At 46.0% G+C, this 19,393-nt stretch overlaps 1 protein-coding gene and 1 long non-coding RNA gene across 14 annotated transcripts in view; one reads left to right on the forward strand and one right to left on the reverse strand.

Moving 5' to 3' along the window:
• Window positions 1-19,393, reverse strand: part of SREBF2 (sterol regulatory element binding transcription factor 2) — a 79,528-nt gene that overhangs the window by 38,217 nt on the left and 21,918 nt on the right. For 12 of the 13 annotated variants that reach the window (XR_013398944.1, XR_013398945.1, XR_013398943.1 and 9 more), the window contains exons 2-3: window positions 3,620-4,081; window positions 2,131-2,312 (exon numbers count right to left, since the gene is read on the reverse strand). Coding sequence is in view for 5 of the 13 variants with exons in the window: in XM_015150475.3 (XP_015005961.3) it covers window positions 2,131-2,312; window positions 3,620-4,081 (644 nt within the window). In the remaining 8 variants the exon portion in view is untranslated. Of the gene's footprint in view, window positions 1-2,130; window positions 2,358-3,599; window positions 4,082-19,393 lie in introns of all 13 variants that reach the window. The other variant, XM_077949470.1, reaches the window with a different exon arrangement.
• On the forward strand, window positions 12,699-17,649 carry LOC144331662 (uncharacterized). The gene is made up of 3 exons (XR_013399005.1): window positions 12,699-14,423; window positions 15,300-15,775; window positions 17,457-17,649. It is a non-coding gene; the product is annotated as an uncharacterized LOC144331662 (long non-coding RNA).

Here is a 19,393-nt window from a genome sequence, read left to right on the forward strand (position 1 = left end):
AAGGAAAAGGATGATAGCATTATCCTTCTGTTATGAATTCCTTTCTTACTGCATAGACCTTCCAAGAGAGAATGAGAAATGATATAATTTTTTTGAAATTGAGAATAAAAAAACAAACAGGAAATCTCATAGAGGCCATTTCGAAAGCCAGCTATTTTGTGCAGCGTGAATACTGGGTTCAGGTGGAGAAAGAGGGGCTAGCTAAAGAGGGTCCTGGCTTTTTTTTTTTTTTTCTTTTTTGCTGAGACAGGGTTGCTCTCTGTTGCCCAGGCTGGAGTGCAATGGCACAATCTCAGCTCACTGCAGCCTCGACCTCCCAGGCTCAAGCGATCCTGCTGCCTCAGCCTCCTGAGTAGCTGGGACTATAGGCGTGTGCCACTATGCCTGGCTAATTTTTTGTATTTTTTGAGGAGACAGGGTTTCACCATGTTGCCGAGGCTGGTCCTGAACTCCTGGGCTCAAGAAATCCACCTGCCTCGGCCTCCCAAAGTGTTGAGATGACAGACGTGAGCCACGGTGCCCAGCCAGATCATGGGTTTTAAGGCTGAAAGACTTTCAGGAGGGGGGTGCCAGTGGCCCAGCAGGAGCAGGAAGCAGGAGTAGAGCAGAGATGGGTAGGGTGAATGGCAGAGAGGAGAGGAAAGACTCAGGAAAGCCAGACACATGGCTGAGAAGCAAAATTAATAAACCTGATTTTTTTTTTAAAGATAAATTACTGTGTTAGTAAGAAAATATAGGCCAGGTGCGGTGGCTCATGCCTGTAATCCCAGCACTTTGGGAGACTGAGGCAGGTGGATCACAAAGTCAGGAGCTCGAGACCAGCCTGACCAACACGGTGAAACCCTGTCTCTACTAAAAATACAAAAATTAGCTGGGTGTGGTGGTGCACGCCTGTAATCCCAGCTAGTCAGGAGGCTGAGGCAGGAGAATCGCTTGAACCCAGGAGACAGATGTTGCACAGTGAGCTGAGATCATGCCACTGCACTCCAGCCTGGGCGACAGAGCAAGACTCTGTCTCAAAGGAAAAAAGAAAAAAAGAAAATATAGTCCACGATGATGTATGACATAAAGACATTTTTTTGCGATTATAAAACTAATACATGTCCCCCGGCTGGGCGCAGTGGCTCATGCCTGTAGTCCTAGCACTTTGGGAGGCCGAGATGGGTGCATTGCTTGAGGCCAGGAGTTCAAAACCAGCCTGGTCAACCTGGAGAAACCCTGTCTCTACTAAAAATGCAAAAAATTAGCCAGGCGTGGTGGCGGGCGCTTGTAATCCTAGCTACTTGGGAGGCTGAGGCAGGAGAATCACTTGAACCTGGTAGGTGGGGGTTGCAGGGAGCCAAGATTGTGCCACTGCACTCCAACCTGGGCAACAAGAGCAAAACTTTGTCTCAAAAAAAAAAATAACTAAAAAAATAAATAAATAAAAAATAAAACATGCCCCCCCACCCCAAAAGTAATATATGTTCAGCACCCACAGCACAAAATATGGAAAACAGAAAACTATGAAAGCCAGGCGTGGTGGCTCACGTCTGTAATCCCAGCGCTTTGGGAGGCCGAGACGGGTGGATCACGAGATCAGGATTTCAAGACCAGCCTGGCCAACATATGAAACCCCGTCTCTACTAAAAATATAAAAATTAGAACTGGGTGTGGTGGCATATGCCTGTAGTCCCAGCTACTCGGGAAGCTGAGGCAGGAGAACCGCTTGAACCTGGGAGGTGGAGGTTGCAGCAAGCTGAGACCATGCCACTCCACTCCAGCTTGGGCAACAGAATGAGACTCCGTCTCAAAAAAAAAACAACAAAAACAAAACAAACAATAAAAACAGAAAACTATGAAAAAGAAAATTATCTGGGAGATACCAATTTGGCACATTTCTTTCCAGTTTTATGCCCATTACATGTGTACATAAAGTGACTGCACCAGCCTTTCCTGAGTGCCAGGGACTATCTACAGATATGGGCTCAGCCAGGTCTCTATACGCTGCTCACAGGTACATCCTGGTGCCCTACAAGCTGCTTTGTGTACACTCTGGTTGGTCCTTCTTAGTATGTAGACCACATCTTCAACCAAGGACCAGTTAACAGCCCCATCCAGTGCCTCCTTGAATCCTTTCCAGCCACTTACCGGGACCTGCTGCACCTGTGGTGCGGCAACTGTCTGCACCGTGGCCGGGGCAAGGGTCTGCAGCGTGCCATTGGCTGTTTGTGTCAGCACCCGCTGGGCCTGTACTGTCTGCACCTGCTGCTGAATGGTGACCGGCTGTACCTGGGAGGATGTCACCAGGCTTTGGACTTGAGGCTGAAGGACTTGGGAGAAGAGGAGAAAAAAGGCACAGAGATGAGGAATGCATTCTGTCAAGTATCTCATAATGATTCCAACTCCCCACCTGCTGCTGAAGATGATGTGCGCAGCCATTTACAAGCTGGTTTAGACAACCAGAACATCCAATAAGGGCTGCATCAATTTCTGAGGGAACGAGTACAAATTGTTTTATTACTCTGGGTGCCAGGGTGGAGGAAAGGGAAGCTAATCAGCAAACGACTGCACCCAGCAAGGGAGTTAACAGATGTTGAGAATCAACAACTCCCTGGGGCTTCATTTCCTTCCATCCTTTCTGGACGGGAAGTGTACTTTGGGAGGACTGTCTCAGCTTTTTGCCTTTACATTCCTCCACCCGTCCCAATTCTTGAACTCCATTGAAGAACTGTAAGATTCTTTGAAATTCAGAGCAATACTAATCTCACCCAAGGCTCCCCAGAGCCAGAGGGAAATATGATGAAAAGGCACTGGGATGCAGCACATCACAGAAAGAACAAGCCCCTTTCAGTCATCCATTCCCTCAACACATATTGAGGGCCCAGCATGAGGCTTGCTACTTGAAGCTGCTGCACCTACATTAAAAGTCATATTCATCGCCATAGTGGATGCTCAGATGTTTGTTGAATGAATAGTTCTCAACTGTGGCGGCTGAGATCTGGCTGCCACCTAGCCAATTTCAAGCCTTATTCAAGTCTCCACCACTAGTTATCAGGAAGGCCCTGTGTCTACTATGCTTGCTGGATTTTTTTTTTTTTTTTTTTTTTTTTTGAGACAGAGTTTTGCTCTGTCGCCCAGACTGGAGTGCAGTGGCACAATCTTGGCTCACTGCAAGCTCCACCTCCCGGGTTCACGCCATTCTTCTGCCTGAGCCTCCCAAGTAGCTGGGACTACAGGTGCCCGCCACCATGCTTGGCTAATTTTTTCTATTTTTTAGTAAAGAAGGGGTTTCACCAAGTTATCCAGGATGGTCTTGATCTCCTGACCTCATGATCCGCCTGCCTCGGCCTCCCAAAGTGCTGGGATTACAGGTGTGAGCCACCACACCTGGCTGCTTGCTAGATTTTTTAACCAAGTATTTTTGAAATAGGCACAATAGATATTAAGGTATTTGAAGCTGCAGAATGTGACATGCTCCTGTACCAGTTCTTATTGACAGTTACCAGAAACTCATTCAGACAGGACCATATTGATACACCCGCCATTCCTGAAGAGGACAGAAATATTTACAGTGTCTGCAAACTGACACATAAACTTTGGAACCAACCAACCACTACCATTCTGACTTCTGAATCACCTTGAAAGCTAGTGGCTGCATTCTGGTATATCAAAGGCTGCTGGATGATCCTTGTCTGCGGAGTGGTGCTGAATGTTGGGGTGATCATTACCGTCTGTTGTTGCAGCTGAGCTTGAGGTTGAGGCTGGGGCTGGGGGCGGGGCTGAAGAATAGGAGTTGCCCTGGGTGTGTTGGGAACTGAGGTGGGAGAAACCTTGACCTGCAGGGTTGGAGCCTGTGGGGAGGCCGTCGAGGGAGAGAAGGAAGGTAATGGGACCTGGGTGAATGACCGTTGCATTGAAGGGTCCACAGCTCCACTGCTGCTGCTGCCCCTGCCATTGCTGCTACTGCTACTGCCACTGCTGCCGCTGCTGCCACTGCTGCCGCTGCTGCCACCACCACTGCCAGGAAAGGAGCTACACAGCTGCTCTGAAAACAAGTCAGGGAACTCTCCCACTTGATTACTGACAAATTGCAGCATCTCTGTGAACAAAAGAAAAGGAGTAATTTTATTGCTATCCAAAAAGTTACCTTTCAAACTTGCTTACGAAACTAAGGCATGAAAACCCAATGGCCTTCCTAAGACCGTGGCAGAAATGGGTCAGGAAACCCTTACCTCTTTCTTGTGGGGATCATCTGGGACAAGATGGCTGACCAAGGTCCCAGGACAACAGGACAGGACTTTATCTGTTTGAGGTTCTTTTCCCTCCTCACTCTCACCTCCAGGCCCTTTCTCTCATTTTCTTCTTTTTTTTTTTTTGAGATGGAATCTTTCTCTGTTGCCCAGGCTGGAGTGCAACAGAGATCTGGTGCGATCTTGGCTCACTGCAACCTCTGCCTCCCGGGTTCAAGTGATTCTCCTGCCTCAGCCTCCCTGGGACTACAGGCGCACGCTACCATGACTGGCTACTTTTTGTATTTTTAGTAGAGACAGGGTTTCACCATATTGATCAGATGGATCTCAAACTCCTGACCTTAGGTGATCCACCCACCTCAGCCTCCCAAAGTGCTGGGATTACAGGTGTGAGCCACCACACCAGCCTCTCTCATTTTCCTGATTGTTTTGATCAATCATAAAAGGAACTACCTTTGTACTAGGTGGGTGCTGTTTTGTCGAAGTACCAAGGGTCCTTTTTTACAGCTGGAGACGCTAAGGCAGCGAGTAGGGAGTCACTGTCCTAAGGCTGTGAGTATAGCGGCCTTGGCTTTTGAGGCCACTTCCAGTCCTAGCACTGCAGACCCTAACTTGCTCTAACCCCTTTCCTCCTCACCACAGGGAGGCTCTGGGCCTCCTCTCCAAGCTGAGTAAAGCCCTGGGCACTGTTAGTATTCTTGGAAACACTCAGGGACAACCAAGTTGATGGCCCCTAAGTCATGGAGCTTCAGGGATGCAAAGAATGGAAAGATCATATATGAAATCCAGGAAAGGAAAGTGACTTGGCCAAGGTCCCACAGCTTGTTAGGGTACAGCCAGGATTAGAACCAGTTCTCTGCCTCCCAGCTTTGTGTTCTTCTACCACAACGCAGTGCAGGTGTGTTGCCAGGTCAGAACACAGCAAGCCAGCCCCGCCCTGGACTCTGTGCTTCCCAGGGCCCACGCTGGCCCTTGTCTGGTTGTGCCCCTTTTCTCTGGGCAAGGAGTCTTGGGTCCAAAGGGATGTGTCCACCTGGAGACCACACTCCCCTTTCTAGATCATGTTCCGAGTAGCTGGGACCCTTAAATTCCCAGCCCGAAGGGTCTCAAGCCTGCTTCCAGGGCCTCTTCTCTGGCCAATCTTCCCACAGCCTTTCCAAAACCCAACTTAACCCACAACTACCTCCTCATCTCTCATGACTCCCTTCTTTTCATATGACTGCTCCCTATAGGAGTCAGGGGCCTCAGCTTTGTCCCAGATAGTTTCAGATCTATAATTTTCTACATTGTCCACATTCTTTTCTCTTTCTAATACACTCCCAAGAAGCTACTGCTTGTTCGTGAACTACGGCCCCTCCTTTCCAAACCCTCAAGGACATATGATGCTCTGATTTAGACACCAAAACAACAAAAACCACCACACCACCACTATAAAAAAAAAAAAAAAAAGGCACCATCTCCATTCCCCCAAACCACTACCAGGATGTTCTTCTCAGGTCTGCGATGCTGTGTGTGTGAGTGTGTGTTTTTTTTTTGGTGGGGGGGGAGGGGGGCGGGCGCTGGAGCCTGGGATATGTTTGTATATCTGACAGAAAGCTGCTGAGGCCGGGTATGGTGGCTCATGCCTGTAATCCCAGTGCATTGTGAGGCCAAGGTAGGAGGGTGACTTGAGGTTAGGAGTTTGAGACCAGCCTGGGCAACACAGTGAGACTCTGTCTGTCTGTCTGTCTGTCTCTCTCTCTTTTTTTGAGACAGGGTCTTGCTCTGTCACCCAGGTTGGAGTGCACTGTCACAATTTCAGCTCACTGCAGCCTCTGCCTCCCAGGCTCAAGCAATCCTCCCACCTCAGCCTCCCAAAGAGCTGGGACCACAGGCGTGCACCACCATGCCCAGCTAATTTTTGAATTTTCTGTAGAGACAGGGTTTCACCATGTTGCCCAGGCTGGTCTCAAACTCCTGAAAAGCAACCTGCCCGTTTTGGCTTCCCAAAGTGCTGGGACTACAGGTGTGAGCCAGGGCACCTAGCCAGATCCCTTCCCTGAACACAAAACAAACAAACAAAAAAAACCACAAAGATTTTTTGGGCCGGGTGCAGTGGCTCACGCCTATTATCCCAGCCCTTTGGGAGGCCAAGGTGGGCGGATCACGAGGTCAGGAGATCGAGACCGTCCTGGCTAACATAGTGAAACCCCATCTCTACTAAAAATACAAGAAATTAGCCAGGCATGGTGGCGGAAACCTGTAGTCCCAGCTACTCGGGAGGTTGAGGCAGGAGAATGGCGTGAACCTGGGAGGTGGAGCTTGCAGTGAGCAGAGATCACGCCACTGCACTCCAGCATGGGCTACAGAGTGAGACTCTGTCTCAAAAAAAAAAAAAAAATTGAAGCTTACAAAAGGATAGGAAAAATAAATCATAAATAAATGTAAATAGGCCGGGGGTGGTGGCTTATGCTTGTAATCCCAGCACTTTGGGAGGCCAAGGTAGATGGATCACCTGAGGTCAGGTGTGTGAGACCAGCCTGACAAACATGGTGAAACCCTGTCTCTACTACAAAACTTAGCCAGGCATGGTGCTGGGTACCTGTAATCTCAGCTACTTGGGAGGCTGAGGCAGGAGAATTGCTTGAACCCGGGAGGCAGAGGTTGCAGTGAGCCAAGATCGAGCTACTGCACTCCAGCCTGGGTGAAACGGTGAGATTCTGTCTCAAAAAATAAATACACAAATAAATAAATGTAAATAAATAAATAAAGCTGCTGGGGCTTTCCAGTGTGGCCTCCATATGGGATCACTGGAGCTCAGCATTTCAATCTGGGCACCTTAAGTATCCAGTCAGCTAAGCCTGCTGTGGGCAAAACAGCATCTCACCAGACTCCATTCCTCCATAGTGGTATTATTCACCAACACCATGACACAAAGCTCTGTCCTCACTCAGCCTCGTGTGAGGGAGAAATGGGCAGATTGCTATAGTCATTGCAACTTGTACCAACCAATTTCAATTCCTTGACATGATGAAACTAAGAAATGTCCTCAAATTCAGTACATTTAAACAAAACATAATTTAGTGCTGACACACTCCAAGTACAAGATTATAAAATGCTTTAAGAAAATGATCGAGAGAAATCTAAGAATTTGTTGAACCTTTTAGAATTCCCCCAAAATCCCAACTGTCTAAGAAATCAACACAGAGGGCTGCAACAAAGAGCCAGAAAAACATCACTCACTGGCCGACAGTTTCCATCCGTGGAAAGCTAAGGAGGGCAGAAGGCCAGGATGGTCTCATAGATGCACACAGGCTTTGGTGGTAGTCAGGCCTAGGTGTGAGTCTCTGGAGGCCCACCTAATCAGTGGTGTGAGTGTGGGCAAGTTACTTCTCTCTACACCTTGGTTTCCTCACTACAAAAGGCTGCTTTAAAAATACACACTTGGCCTCTTTACTCTGAGGATTAATAAGATAATATATCCAAAGTGCTTGGTGAAGGGCAGACCCTTATGCAGGTCCCTATTAGTGGTACTTCCAGAGCACCCACTACACACGCACGTGGGCGCACTGATCTCATTTTGTCAAGTACTCTTGAAACCCTTTTGCGGGGAAGATATGGGCTGCTGTGGTGAAGTAACCTACAAAGGTCACAAAGCTTAGTTCACGAAGCGTGAGAGTGTGTAGGCAGATGGAATGAGACTGCTTAAATTAAAAAAAAAAAAAAATCCCTTTCAACCCACACACAAAAAGCTCCAATGGAGCCATCTCCAGTCAGCCAGGCAGCTGGGTACAGGGCTGAGCGGCACAGAGGGGCTGTTAATATGAGCATCTGCAGAAAGGAGTGATAGGAAGCTCCAGCAGGGCATGCAGAGCCTCTCCAGGACCCCATCTAGTCTGCAGTGCCAGAAAAGAGGAGGCCTGGAGAACCAGGGTGCAGTTGTGCTTTGTAACTCTGAGCTACACCCCATGGGAACATCCTAATGGCTCCTCACTGTTCCCTGCTCTGATCATTCACATTCTTCGATTACACAGGCTCTCATTTCCACAGAGAGCCATGAAACTCAGAAAAGGGAGGCCTGGGAGAAGGCACAAGCTTTATGGAGCTTTGAAAATGAAGCTCCAGTTCCTGCGGCAGCCCACAGAGCCCAGGGCCAGAGACAGGCCTCCCAGGAGCTAGGCTGGCACGCTCAAGCTCATCTCACTCCCCTGCTCCTGTTTTTAGCTGCTTGGTAAACTCATAGCTAAGTTGCTTAACAAAGTAGGTGAGGCCCCCGGAAACTGTATCTGGGTTCTGGTCTCTAAAAGCAAGTAACCAAAATTAGAGGTTCCTGTTACCATTCGTGCATTGCAAGCAGTCCCATGACTCACAAAGAGACCCCGAGTTCACATGTACTTTATGGAGCTTGTGGCTTGAGGGGCTGTTAGGGGCTGGGAAACCTAGTTTACAAAGGTCATTTATTCTTATATTTTGTATTTATTATGCACCTTGTGTTAGATAATTTTTTTTAAATATATATTTTTTTGAGACAAAGTCTCGTTCTGTCACCCAGGCATGCAGTGGTGCGATCTCAGCTCACTGCAACCTCCGCCTCCTGGGTTCCAGTGATTCTCCTGCCTCAGCCTCCCAAGTAGCTGGGACTATAGGCACATACCACCACACCCTGCTAATTATTGTATTTTTAGTAGAGACAGGGTTTCACCATGTTGGCGAGGCTGGTCTCGAACTCCTGACCTCAGGTGAGCTGCCCACCTCGGCCTCTCAAAGTGCTAGGATTACAGGCGTCAGCCACTGCACCTGGCCCTGTTTTTAATAATTTGTTAAAATCATAGAAGTAATATATTCACTAAAGAAAAATTTAGAAAGCATATAAATGAAAAGAACAAAAATAAAAATCATCCAGCAGTTCCACTACTCTTGAGTCATCCATTGTCAATTTTTTTTTTTTTTAAATGGAGTCTTGCTCAGTCGCCCAGGCTGGAGTGCAGTGGCGTGATCTGGGCTCACCATAACCTGCACCAACCAGGTTCAAGCAATTCTCCTGCCTCAGCCTCCCAAGTAGCTGGGATTACAGGCACTTGCCACCATGCCCAGCTAATTTTTGTATTTTTAGAAGAGGGGGGTTTCACCACGTTGGATAGGCTTGTCTCGATCTACTGACCTTGTGATCCGCCTGCTTCGGCCTCCCAAAGTGCTGGGATTACAGGTGTGAGCCACTGCACCTGGCCCACTGTCAGTGTTTTTTTTTTTTTTTGAGACAGAGTCTCACTCTGTCACCCAGGCTGGAGTGCAGTGGCACAATCTTGGCTCACTGCAAGCTCCGCCTCCCGGGTTCACGCCTTTCTGCCTCAACCTCCCGAGTAGATGGGACTACAGGTGCCCGCCACTACGCCCAGCTAATTTTTTGTATTTTTAGTAAAGACGGGGTTTCACCGCATTAACCAGGATGGTCTCAATCTCCTGACCTCGTGATCCTCCCGCCCCGGCCTCCCAAAGTGCTGAGATTATAAGCGTGAGCCACCATGCCCGGCTGTCAATGTTTTAACGTGTGCCCTTCCAGACTTCTTCCTCTACAAGGCTTGCTTGCACACTTAAGCATGCACATGTATGCAAACGGTTTTACAAAAATGAGATCACACTGAACATGCTACTTTGCACCCTGTTCCCTTTTCTTAATAAAATATGAAGAACATTCAGTGTCAACCATTACAGACATAACATCATCCTTTTCAGAGTCCCACAGTATCATGTTGTGTGCCATTGTACTGTACCAGTGTATTACAATTTGTTTAACTTACTCAATGATGAAAATTTGTTTAACTTACTCAATGATGAAAAATTGCTTTCAATTTTTCAGCATTATCTTTTTTTTTTATTTTTTTGAGACAGGGTCTTGCTCTCTTGCCCAGGCTGGAAGGCAGTGGTGTGATTGTGGCTCACTGCAGCCTCTACCTCCTGTGCTTAAGCAATCCTCCTACCTCAGACTCCTGAGTAGCTGGGACTACAAGCATGCATCACCAAACCTGGCTAACTTTAAAGAAATCTTTTTTTTTTTTTGTGGAGGCAGAGTCTCCCTATGCTGTCTAAGCTGGTCTCAAACTCCTGGGCTCAAGCGATCCTCTTGACTTGGCCTCCCAGAGTGTTGGGATTACAGGTGTGTGCCACCACACCCACCCAGTTACTTGGCATTATTAACAACTCCTTTTTTCCTCTAGTTCTCTGTTTTTTGGGGATAAATTCCTAGAAGTTAGATGGCTGGGTCAAAGGACCAGTATACATGCTTTGGAAAGGTTTCAAAAATCTATGTTCCTGCTAGTGTTTCCTCACAGCCATTTCTGTCAATCTCATAGTGGAAAAAACTGACATGGAATTGTTTTGTCTTGCATGACTGAGTACTAACTGAGGCTGAAAGTCTTTTTTTTTTTTAAGTCCCAATTTTATTGAGCATTTGTATTTCTTCCTTTGTAAACTGCCTGCTCTAGATCTTTGTTCATTTTTTCCATCAGGCTATTTTTTTTTTTTTTTTACTGATTTTAAAAACTTCCAGATATTTTGGATATTTGTTCTTTCTTTAATGTCTGCAAGTATTTCCCCCACTTTGTTATTTCTCTTTTAATATGTTCAGGAAGAAAGAATGACATAGCAATTAAGAATCACCATGTCCTAGCCTTGGAACCTGCAGCAAGTTTTACCTCTTCAAGCTGCAGTTTTTCTCAACTGTACATTGTGGCTAACAATTACAGCTAACTCACGGATTGATGAGATAACTCATGTGGAATCTATGGCACCATGCCTGGCACTTAGTATTAGCTAGTACACATTATTCATAGTGGGGTGTTTTTTTTTTTGACACTTTTGCTTTAACTCTTACTTTGAAAATGGGCATTTGTTCAAATGCATCAGATATATCCAGCAACAATCTGAGCATAACATAAATTTTGCATTTGCTTATGTATGAGAGAAACACTAGGAAATGTGGAAAACCATATTCAGCTGAAACGAGCCATGCAGGAATGCACAAAATGTACACACACATACACAGGCACCTTAAACGTCTACCAGCTTCATCAGGTCACTGCATGTGTTATGAATCACATCCATCACATTGATGTCAGAACTTTCCACTGGACTTCAGACAGCCCTCCTTCCACCACTTCCTGATAACTCCCAAGCTGTAACCTAATGACACTTACCTCCCTCAAGCAAACCTCAGGTGTTTTTCAAGCCAAAGTGCCTTTTCATTGTGATATTTATATATTTCTTAGTTTTTCTGGTCTATAAGACTGTATGACTGTTTTATTAGGTCCCCATCTTTTTAAAAAAATAAATCTTTCCTTTTTTTTGGTCACCTATGAGAATTTTTATTGTTGTGATCTATAACCCCCCATTTCCCAGTAAGTTCTGGGTTTTTGTTTTAGAGACAGAGTCTTACTCTGTCACCCAGGCTGGAGTGTAGTGATGTGATCATAGCTCACTGTGGCCTCTACCTCCTGGGCTTAAGATATCCTCCAATGTAGCCTCTTGGGTAGCTGGGAGTACAAGCACACACCACCATGTCCAGATAATTTTTATTTTTTATTTGTAAGAGAGACTGGGTCTGCTTTGTCGCCCAGGCTCGTCACAAACTCCCTGCCTCATGAGATCCTCCCACCTTAGCCTCCTGATTACAAGCATGAGCCAACATGCCCACTCCCTGTGTTTTTTATTGCATGATTTCGCATAGCATGATTTTTAGAAATGCACATGATGAACTATAGCAGAACTGACTATACACCAATTTTACATTGTAGAGTGAAATTACATGGCTTCTGTGTAACACTTAAGAAAAACCCTCACCTTCAAAATTACAGGAATATTTACCTAAACTTTCTTCATTTGTACTTTTTGTTCATTTTATCTTTCATATTAGAGCTGCCCAATAAGCACAAGAACATAGAAATAATCACGGTGTGATGTGTGTAGGCCGCTGAAAATGACATGGACCACACCAGTGAGGGAGGTAAATGCAAAATCTAATTCCCAAGAATATCCTGATTGAACGTATATTACTCTTTCATCATAATGATCCTATCTCCCCATCCACAATCTTTTTTTCTAATAATTATTTAAAAAACCAAATGTAGACTAGTATCAAACCTGAAGGTAAATGTGAGACAACCATTTCTCCACCATTCTGCTATTTGTGATCACCCCTGCTTTCTCCAGGACCTAAAACATCAGTTACCCGCACTCTAGTCACCCAGAGGAGCAGTTGAGGAACTGGGCTCTTTCAACCACATCCTTCAATTGAGAAGCCCTAAAATGCAAGCAATAATATAGGCAACAAAGGGAAAGTTTTTTTGTTGTTGTTGTTGAGACAGTCTGTCGCCCAGGCTGGAGTGCACTGGCGCGTTCTCGGCTCACTGCAAGCTCCACCTCCCAGGTTCATGCCATTCTTCTGCCTCATACTCCTGTGTAGCTACAGGTGCCCACCACCACACCCAGCTAATTTTTTTTTTTTTTTTTTTGCATTTTTAGTAGAGACGGGGTTTCACTGTGTTAGCCAGGATGGTCTCGATCTCCTGACCTCGTGATCCGCCCGTCTCAGCCTCCCAAAGTGCTGGGATTATAAGCTTGAGCCACCACGCCCGGCCACAAAGGGAAGGTTTTAACAGGCAAACTGCTGTCTAAAAATCACTCCACTCAAACACCAGGGGGCACATCAGAGCACAGAGACGGTATCATGTATTTCAAGGGGGTTCTGGGTCACCTTCCTGGGAAGAGTCTGGAGGAGGTGTTGAATGACACAGGATGGCAAGCTGGTGACTCAAGCATCCTATATTTTAAGCAACGGATGAGTGAACTCTTTTACTGGCAAAGAAACCACAAAGAAAAATTGGGTGGAGAGGTGCGGATTCTCAAATGCTTGTGTTTCGTAACATACACAAAGGTGTCATGTATTCCTTCGCATATACCAAATATTACATAATAAAATAAAACAATTCAGAATGAGAAGAAAAAGGAATCACAAAGGAAACCCAAAGGAATTCTCAAATGGTCTTCCCTGTCTAGTGCTCTCTCTCACCGCCTCTCATGGCAGCCCCGGAGGGACTCAGCTCTGCAGGAAAAAGCAGTGGAAGTCCAGGCTTTTCTGGCCTATTGTAGCAGGGGACCTGAGCCAGCTCTTACAGTCTGAACAGGAGAGGGATCTGCAGCTCCACTTTCCATTGCTCTTTCTTTTTCCTCCTGCCTTAAGTTCACTCAGGTCTCCTTCCTTAGCATCATGGACTTACCTCTTCACTCCACTTCCACACTCTGCCTTAATTTCAACCATAGCCTCCTACCCAGTGACGAACATCTTCTTTGAATATCTTGTTCATCCAACAGTCTTTTAAATCAAAGAAAATTCTGTTTTTTTGAGACAGAGTCTTGCTCTATCGCCCAGGTTGGAGTGCAGTGGTGTGATCTCGGCTCACTGCAACCTCTGTCTCCCAGGTTCAAGCAACTCTCCTGTCTCAGCCTCCCAAGTAGCTGGGATTACAGGTGCCTGCCACCATGCCCAGCTAATTTTTGTATTTTTAGTAGAAATGGGGTTTCGCCGTGTTGGCCAGGCTGGTCTTGAACTCCTGACCTTAGGTGATCCACCCGCCTCGGCCTCCCAAAGTGCTGGGATTACAGGCGTGAGCCACTGTGCCCAGCCCTTAAATCAAATCAAATTCTTAAACACAAGTTTCCAAGCTTCCTATGAATTGCTCCCTCTGTTCCAAGGATTTTCACTTCCCACCCACTTTAGTTCATCATCCACCCTGGACAAGTACTCACTCCCTTTTCTGCACATGCCTTTGAGGGGTGGGGTACGGCAATTTTTCTTTGAATGTAAGTGCCATGCCTCCTCTTTTCTACTTGTGACTAACTACCCTCTTCCTTTCTCCAAAGTCTGAATTTCACAATTCTACTTCAAAACTAAAAATTGCTTTCACCAAGGACTCTTTTACACCTCAGATGATCTAGCTATCTTTTAGTTCTTGAACTCAATTGTGATTTATTTTGTTAAAGAAAATTATTGGCCAGGTGTGGTGGCACATGCCTGTAACCCCAGCACTTTGAGAGGCTGAGGTGGCCAGATCTCTCAAGTTCAGGAGTTTGAGACCAGCCTGGGCAACATAGCGAGAACCCATCCCTACAAAAAATACAAACTTTAGCGGGGCATGGTGGCACGCACCTGTAGGCCCAGCTACTTGGGAGGCTGAGGTGGGAGGATTGATTAAGCCTGGGAGGTGGAGACTGCAGTCAGCAGAGTTTGTGTCAGTGTACTCCAGCCTGGGTGACACAGCAAGACCGTATCTCAAGAAAACAAGAAAGAAAAAGTAACTAAAACTTGGAAATAAGACCAAAAAAAAGTTCTATGCCTCTTTAAAGTTATACTAAAATTCCAGTTACTCAGGAGACTAAGGCAGGAGGATCACTTAAGGCCAGGAATTTAAGGCTTCAGTGAGCCATCATCATGCTATTGCATCCCAGCCTGGACAAAATAGGAGACCCTATCTCTCTAAAAAATAAAAAAAACTTGGTCGGGCCTGGTGACACAAGCCTGTAGTCCCAGCTACTTGGTAGGCTGAGATGGGAGATCACTTGAGGCCAGAGTTCAAGGCTGCAGTGAACCATGACTGTACCACTGTACTCAAGCTTGGAACAACAGAGCAAGGTCCCTGACTCAAAAAAAAAAAAAAAAAAAAGTTATACTAGAATACTGTCTATGATGCCTGCCTAAAGGTTATCTGATGCTCTACGGAATCATCACCTTGTTTGACTTTCTATTTACTACTGATTAGGGCTCCCATTCTGTAAAGTTAGATGTTAGTCTGCAGAAAATTGTTACGTTACAATGATTTCTGTTTGGTAGAAAAGATAACCTTTAAGCTTTTGTTTTCATTGAACTGTAGGACATTAACTAGTTTTGCCTTTTTTTTTGAGGCAGAGTCTCGTTCTGTCACCCAGGCTGGAGTGCAGTGGCACAATCTTGGCTCACTGCAACCTCCACTTCCCAGTTTCAATTCTGCCTCAGCCTCCTGAGTAGCTGGTACTACAGATGCCCACCACCACACCCAGCTAATTTTTGTATTTTTAGTAGACAAAGTTTACTGAAACTTTAGTAGATGAAGCTGGTCTTCAGCTCCTGACCTCAGGTGATCCACTTGCCTCAGTCTCCCAAAACGCTGGGACTACTGGCCCTAGTTTTGCATTTAAATTTGCAATCTTATTCCTGCATTCTTTTTTCTACTATGTAAATATCAGTTTCTTGCAAACTCCTTTGATCCATTTGTCATCCTGTTATCTTCGTTAACAATGTTAATAACTCTGATATGTGCTCATGACGTTTTAGTATAACAGTATGTTTTTAACTTTTAAAAAACTTTACTTTGCTATATTACATATAGTGTTTTTTTTTTAAAAAAAATGCTGCACATGCCTATTGGTCCAGCTACAAGGGAGGCTAAGGTGGAAGGATCGCTTGAACCTAGGAATTCAAGGTCAGCCTAGGCAACAAAGCAAGACCCGGTCACTAAATAAATAAATTTAGCCAGGCGCGGTGGCTCATGCCTGTAATCCCAGCACTTTGGGAGGCCGAGGCGGGCGGATCACAAGGTCAGGAGATCGAGACCATGGTGAAATCCCGTCTCTACTAAAAATACAAAAAATGAGCCGGGCGCGGTGGCGGGCGACTGTAGTTCCAGTCACTCGGGAGGCTGAGGCAGGAGAATGGCTTGAACCCAGGAGGCAGAGCTTGCAGTGAGCCAGGATCGTGCTGCTGCACTCCAGCTTGGGCGACAGAGCGAGACTCCGTCTCAAAAAAAATAAAAATAAAAATAAATAAATAAATAAATTTTATTTTATTTATTTATTTTTTGAGACCGTCTCACTCTGTTGCCCAGGCTGGAGTGCAGTGGTGTGATCTCGGCTCATTGCAGCCTCTGCCTCTGGCTCTGCCTCCGCCTCCGCCTCCACCTCTGCCTCTGCTTCCCAGGTTCAAGTGATTCTCAAGCCTCAGGCTCCTGAATAGCTGGGATTACAGGCACGTACCACCACACCCAGCTAATTTTTGTATTTTTAGTAGAGACGGGGTTTCACCATTTTGGCCAGGCTGGTCTTGAACTCCTGGCCTCAAGTGGTCTGCCTGCCTCAGCCTCCCAAAGTGCTGGGATTTTAGGCATAAGCCACCTCCCCCGGATTCTAAATAAATAAATTTTAAAGATGTTTTTCTTATGTCTTGTGTTCTACAAGTGCATGAAGAAAATCTTCCTTTCCCTGTGCCGCTTCAAGCACCAAGCATACTGGTATTAAAACAAAAACCGGCCGGGCGTGGTGGCTCACCCCTGTAATCTCAGCACTTTGGGAGGCCAAGGCAGGTGGATCACCTGAGGTCAGGAGTTGGAGATCAGCCTGGCCAACATGGTGAAACCCCATCTCTACTAAAAATATAAAAATTAGCTGGGTGTGGTGGTGGATGACTGTAATCCCACCTATACTCCGGAGGCTGAGGCAGGAGAATTGCTTGAACCTGGGAGGCAGAGGTTGCAGTGAGTCGAGATTGCGCCACTGCACTCTAGCCTGGGTGGCAAGAGGGCAAGAGTGAAACTTCATCTAAAAAAAACACACACACACAAATCCAACAACAACCAAAAAAAAAAAAAAACAAAAAACTGGCACTGGCACTAACTCACTGAAATGTTCTCAATAGCAACTTTCATGCAACCTATAAAAATGTTGATCATGCTTTCTGAACCAGAACTAGAAGGGATATTTCACCTCATAATGGAGTAAGATTTTTTTTTTTTTTTTTTTTTTTGAGACGGAGTCTTGCTCTGCCGCCCAGGCTGGAGTGCAGTGGCCGGATCTCAGCTCACTGCAAGCTCCGCCTCCCGGGTTCACGCCATTCTCCTGCCTCAGCCTCCCGAGTAGCTGGGACTACAGGCGCCCGCCACCTCGCCCGGCTAGTTTTTTGTATTTTTTAGTAGAGACGGGGTTTCACCGTGTTAGCCAGGATGGTCTCGATCTCCTGACCTCGTGATCCGCCCGTCTCAGCCTCCCAAAGTGCTGGGATTACAGGCTTGAGCCACCGCGCCCGGCCTAAGATATTTTTAAAAGTTAGACTAGCCTGGAAAATCTGGACAAATCTATGTAATTTCTGCAAAGCTTTCACTTTTAGGGAGGTAAGTATGTAAATACAGAAGGATTTCAATGGGTTAAGCATCCATTGTGTACCAGGCACAGAGATAATAAATTAGTCCTTGACCTCAAGAGTTAGTGAAAGGATCACAGCATGGTTTGTGAAGGCTGTCACAGCAGAGATGTGCATCTACAAGACACCAAAGAGGACACAGGGAACATGACAAAATCACAAACTCCAGCAGGTCAACAGTTCCCTGACGGAGTTGGATTGAAGGCTGATCAGGATGCAAAGTACAGTCTAGGCCAGGGAATCTCATGAGCCAAGGCAGGGAGACATGAAGCTGCATGGTAGGCTGTTGAAGAGAATGGGTGATGGGTAGGGCACCATACTGGGCAGGTTGTTAGGGGCCAAAGCACAAAGGGCCCTACAACTCATGGTAGTGAACTTGGCCATTCTCCTTATTAAAAATGAAGGAGAACCCATAGCAAGTTGTCCAACAATGCTCTAAGAAGGAGAGCTCCTCCAGCCCAGCAGTTGCTCATTCTGGTTTATATGGGGTAGAGGAGGCAGAGGCTGCTCTCCTGCCTAGAACCCCATAATATCATGAACTAATTAAGAATCACTGGCCGGGTGCAGTGCGTCACACCTGTAATTCTAGCACTTTGGGAGGCCAAGGCAGATGCATCACCTCAGGTCAGGAGTTTGAAACCAGCCGGCCAACATGGTGAAACCCCATCTCTACTAAAAATACAAAAATTAGCTGGGCATAGTGGCACATGCCTGTAATCCCAGCTACTCGGGAGGCTGAGGCAGAAGAATCACTTGAACCCAGGAGGTGGAAGTTGCAGTGAGCTGAGACCGTGCCACTGCATTCCAGCCTAGGCAAAAAGAGTAAAACTCCATCTCCAAAAAAAAAAAAAAAATCATTCTGAGAATATCAGAATGGCTGGAATAAAAAGTCAGGTAACTTCAATTGATGAAGAAGCTGAGAATTTTCTGAAAACTGGTTAAATAAGAGTTTTGGTTATAAATATGGCCCAAAAAGTGACTAAAACTGGGAAACAGGTCATCTCCCATGGCCTGTAGGGTTCGGGGTTTCAGACAAAAGTCAGGAGAGGAAAAAACAAAAAAATTAAAAAAGGGTGACAAGGGATCAGATTTAAGGAGAAAAGCAAGATGTCAAAAAGCTAAACCAAGGACTGTTTTGCAAGGCCAAACTGAACGGAGATTTCACAATTAAATTCAAAGAGAAGTGGCTGTGACGTCAGTAATGTAATCACCGTGCTATCTTTGAAAAATTAATTAATTTCCTTGAGACTCAGTTACTTAATTGTAAATATGGGAATAGTCCAAACCGACGGATATATATCAATGCACAGAAATACATCAAGCACATAATAAAATGTATTTAATTATTTCACTTTTTTTCCTTTTTTTTTTCTCCCTCCCAGGCCAGGCCCCCATAGTTTTGCTTTGTTTTTTTTTTTTAAGTGTCTTTAGAAGCAGGGCCTTATTGGCTGGGTACAGTGGCTCACGCCTGTAATCCCAGCACTTTGGGAGGCCAAGGCGGGTGGATCATCTGAGGTCAGGAGTTCAAGACCAGCCTGGCCAACATGGTGAAACCCTGTTTCTACTTAAAATACAAAAAATTAGCTGGGCGTGGTGGTACACACCTGTAATCCCAGCTACTTGGAAGGCTGAGGCAGGAGAATCGCTTGAACCCGGGAGGCGGAGGTTGCAGTGAGCCAAGTATGCACCATTCGCTGCAGACTGGGCGACAAGAGTGAGACTTCGTCTCAAAAAAAAAATAAAAAAAAAACTAAAAGAAGCAGGGCTTTACTATGTTGCCCAGGATAGTCTCAAATGCCTGGAGTCAAGTGATCTTCCTGCCTCAGGCTCCCAAGCAGCCCAGACCATGCCGACTTTCCATAGTTTGCTTTTCTTTTTTTTAAATACAAATCTAAAAAGGGTTGGCCAGGCACGGTTGCTCACGCCTATAATCCCTGCACTTTGGGAGGCCGAGGCAGGCGGA

The sequence above is a fragment of the Macaca mulatta genome, chromosome 10 (assembly GCF_049350105.2).
Source record: "Macaca mulatta isolate MMU2019108-1 chromosome 10, T2T-MMU8v2.0, whole genome shotgun sequence".
Classification (NCBI taxonomy): domain Eukaryota; kingdom Metazoa; phylum Chordata; class Mammalia; order Primates; family Cercopithecidae; genus Macaca; species Macaca mulatta.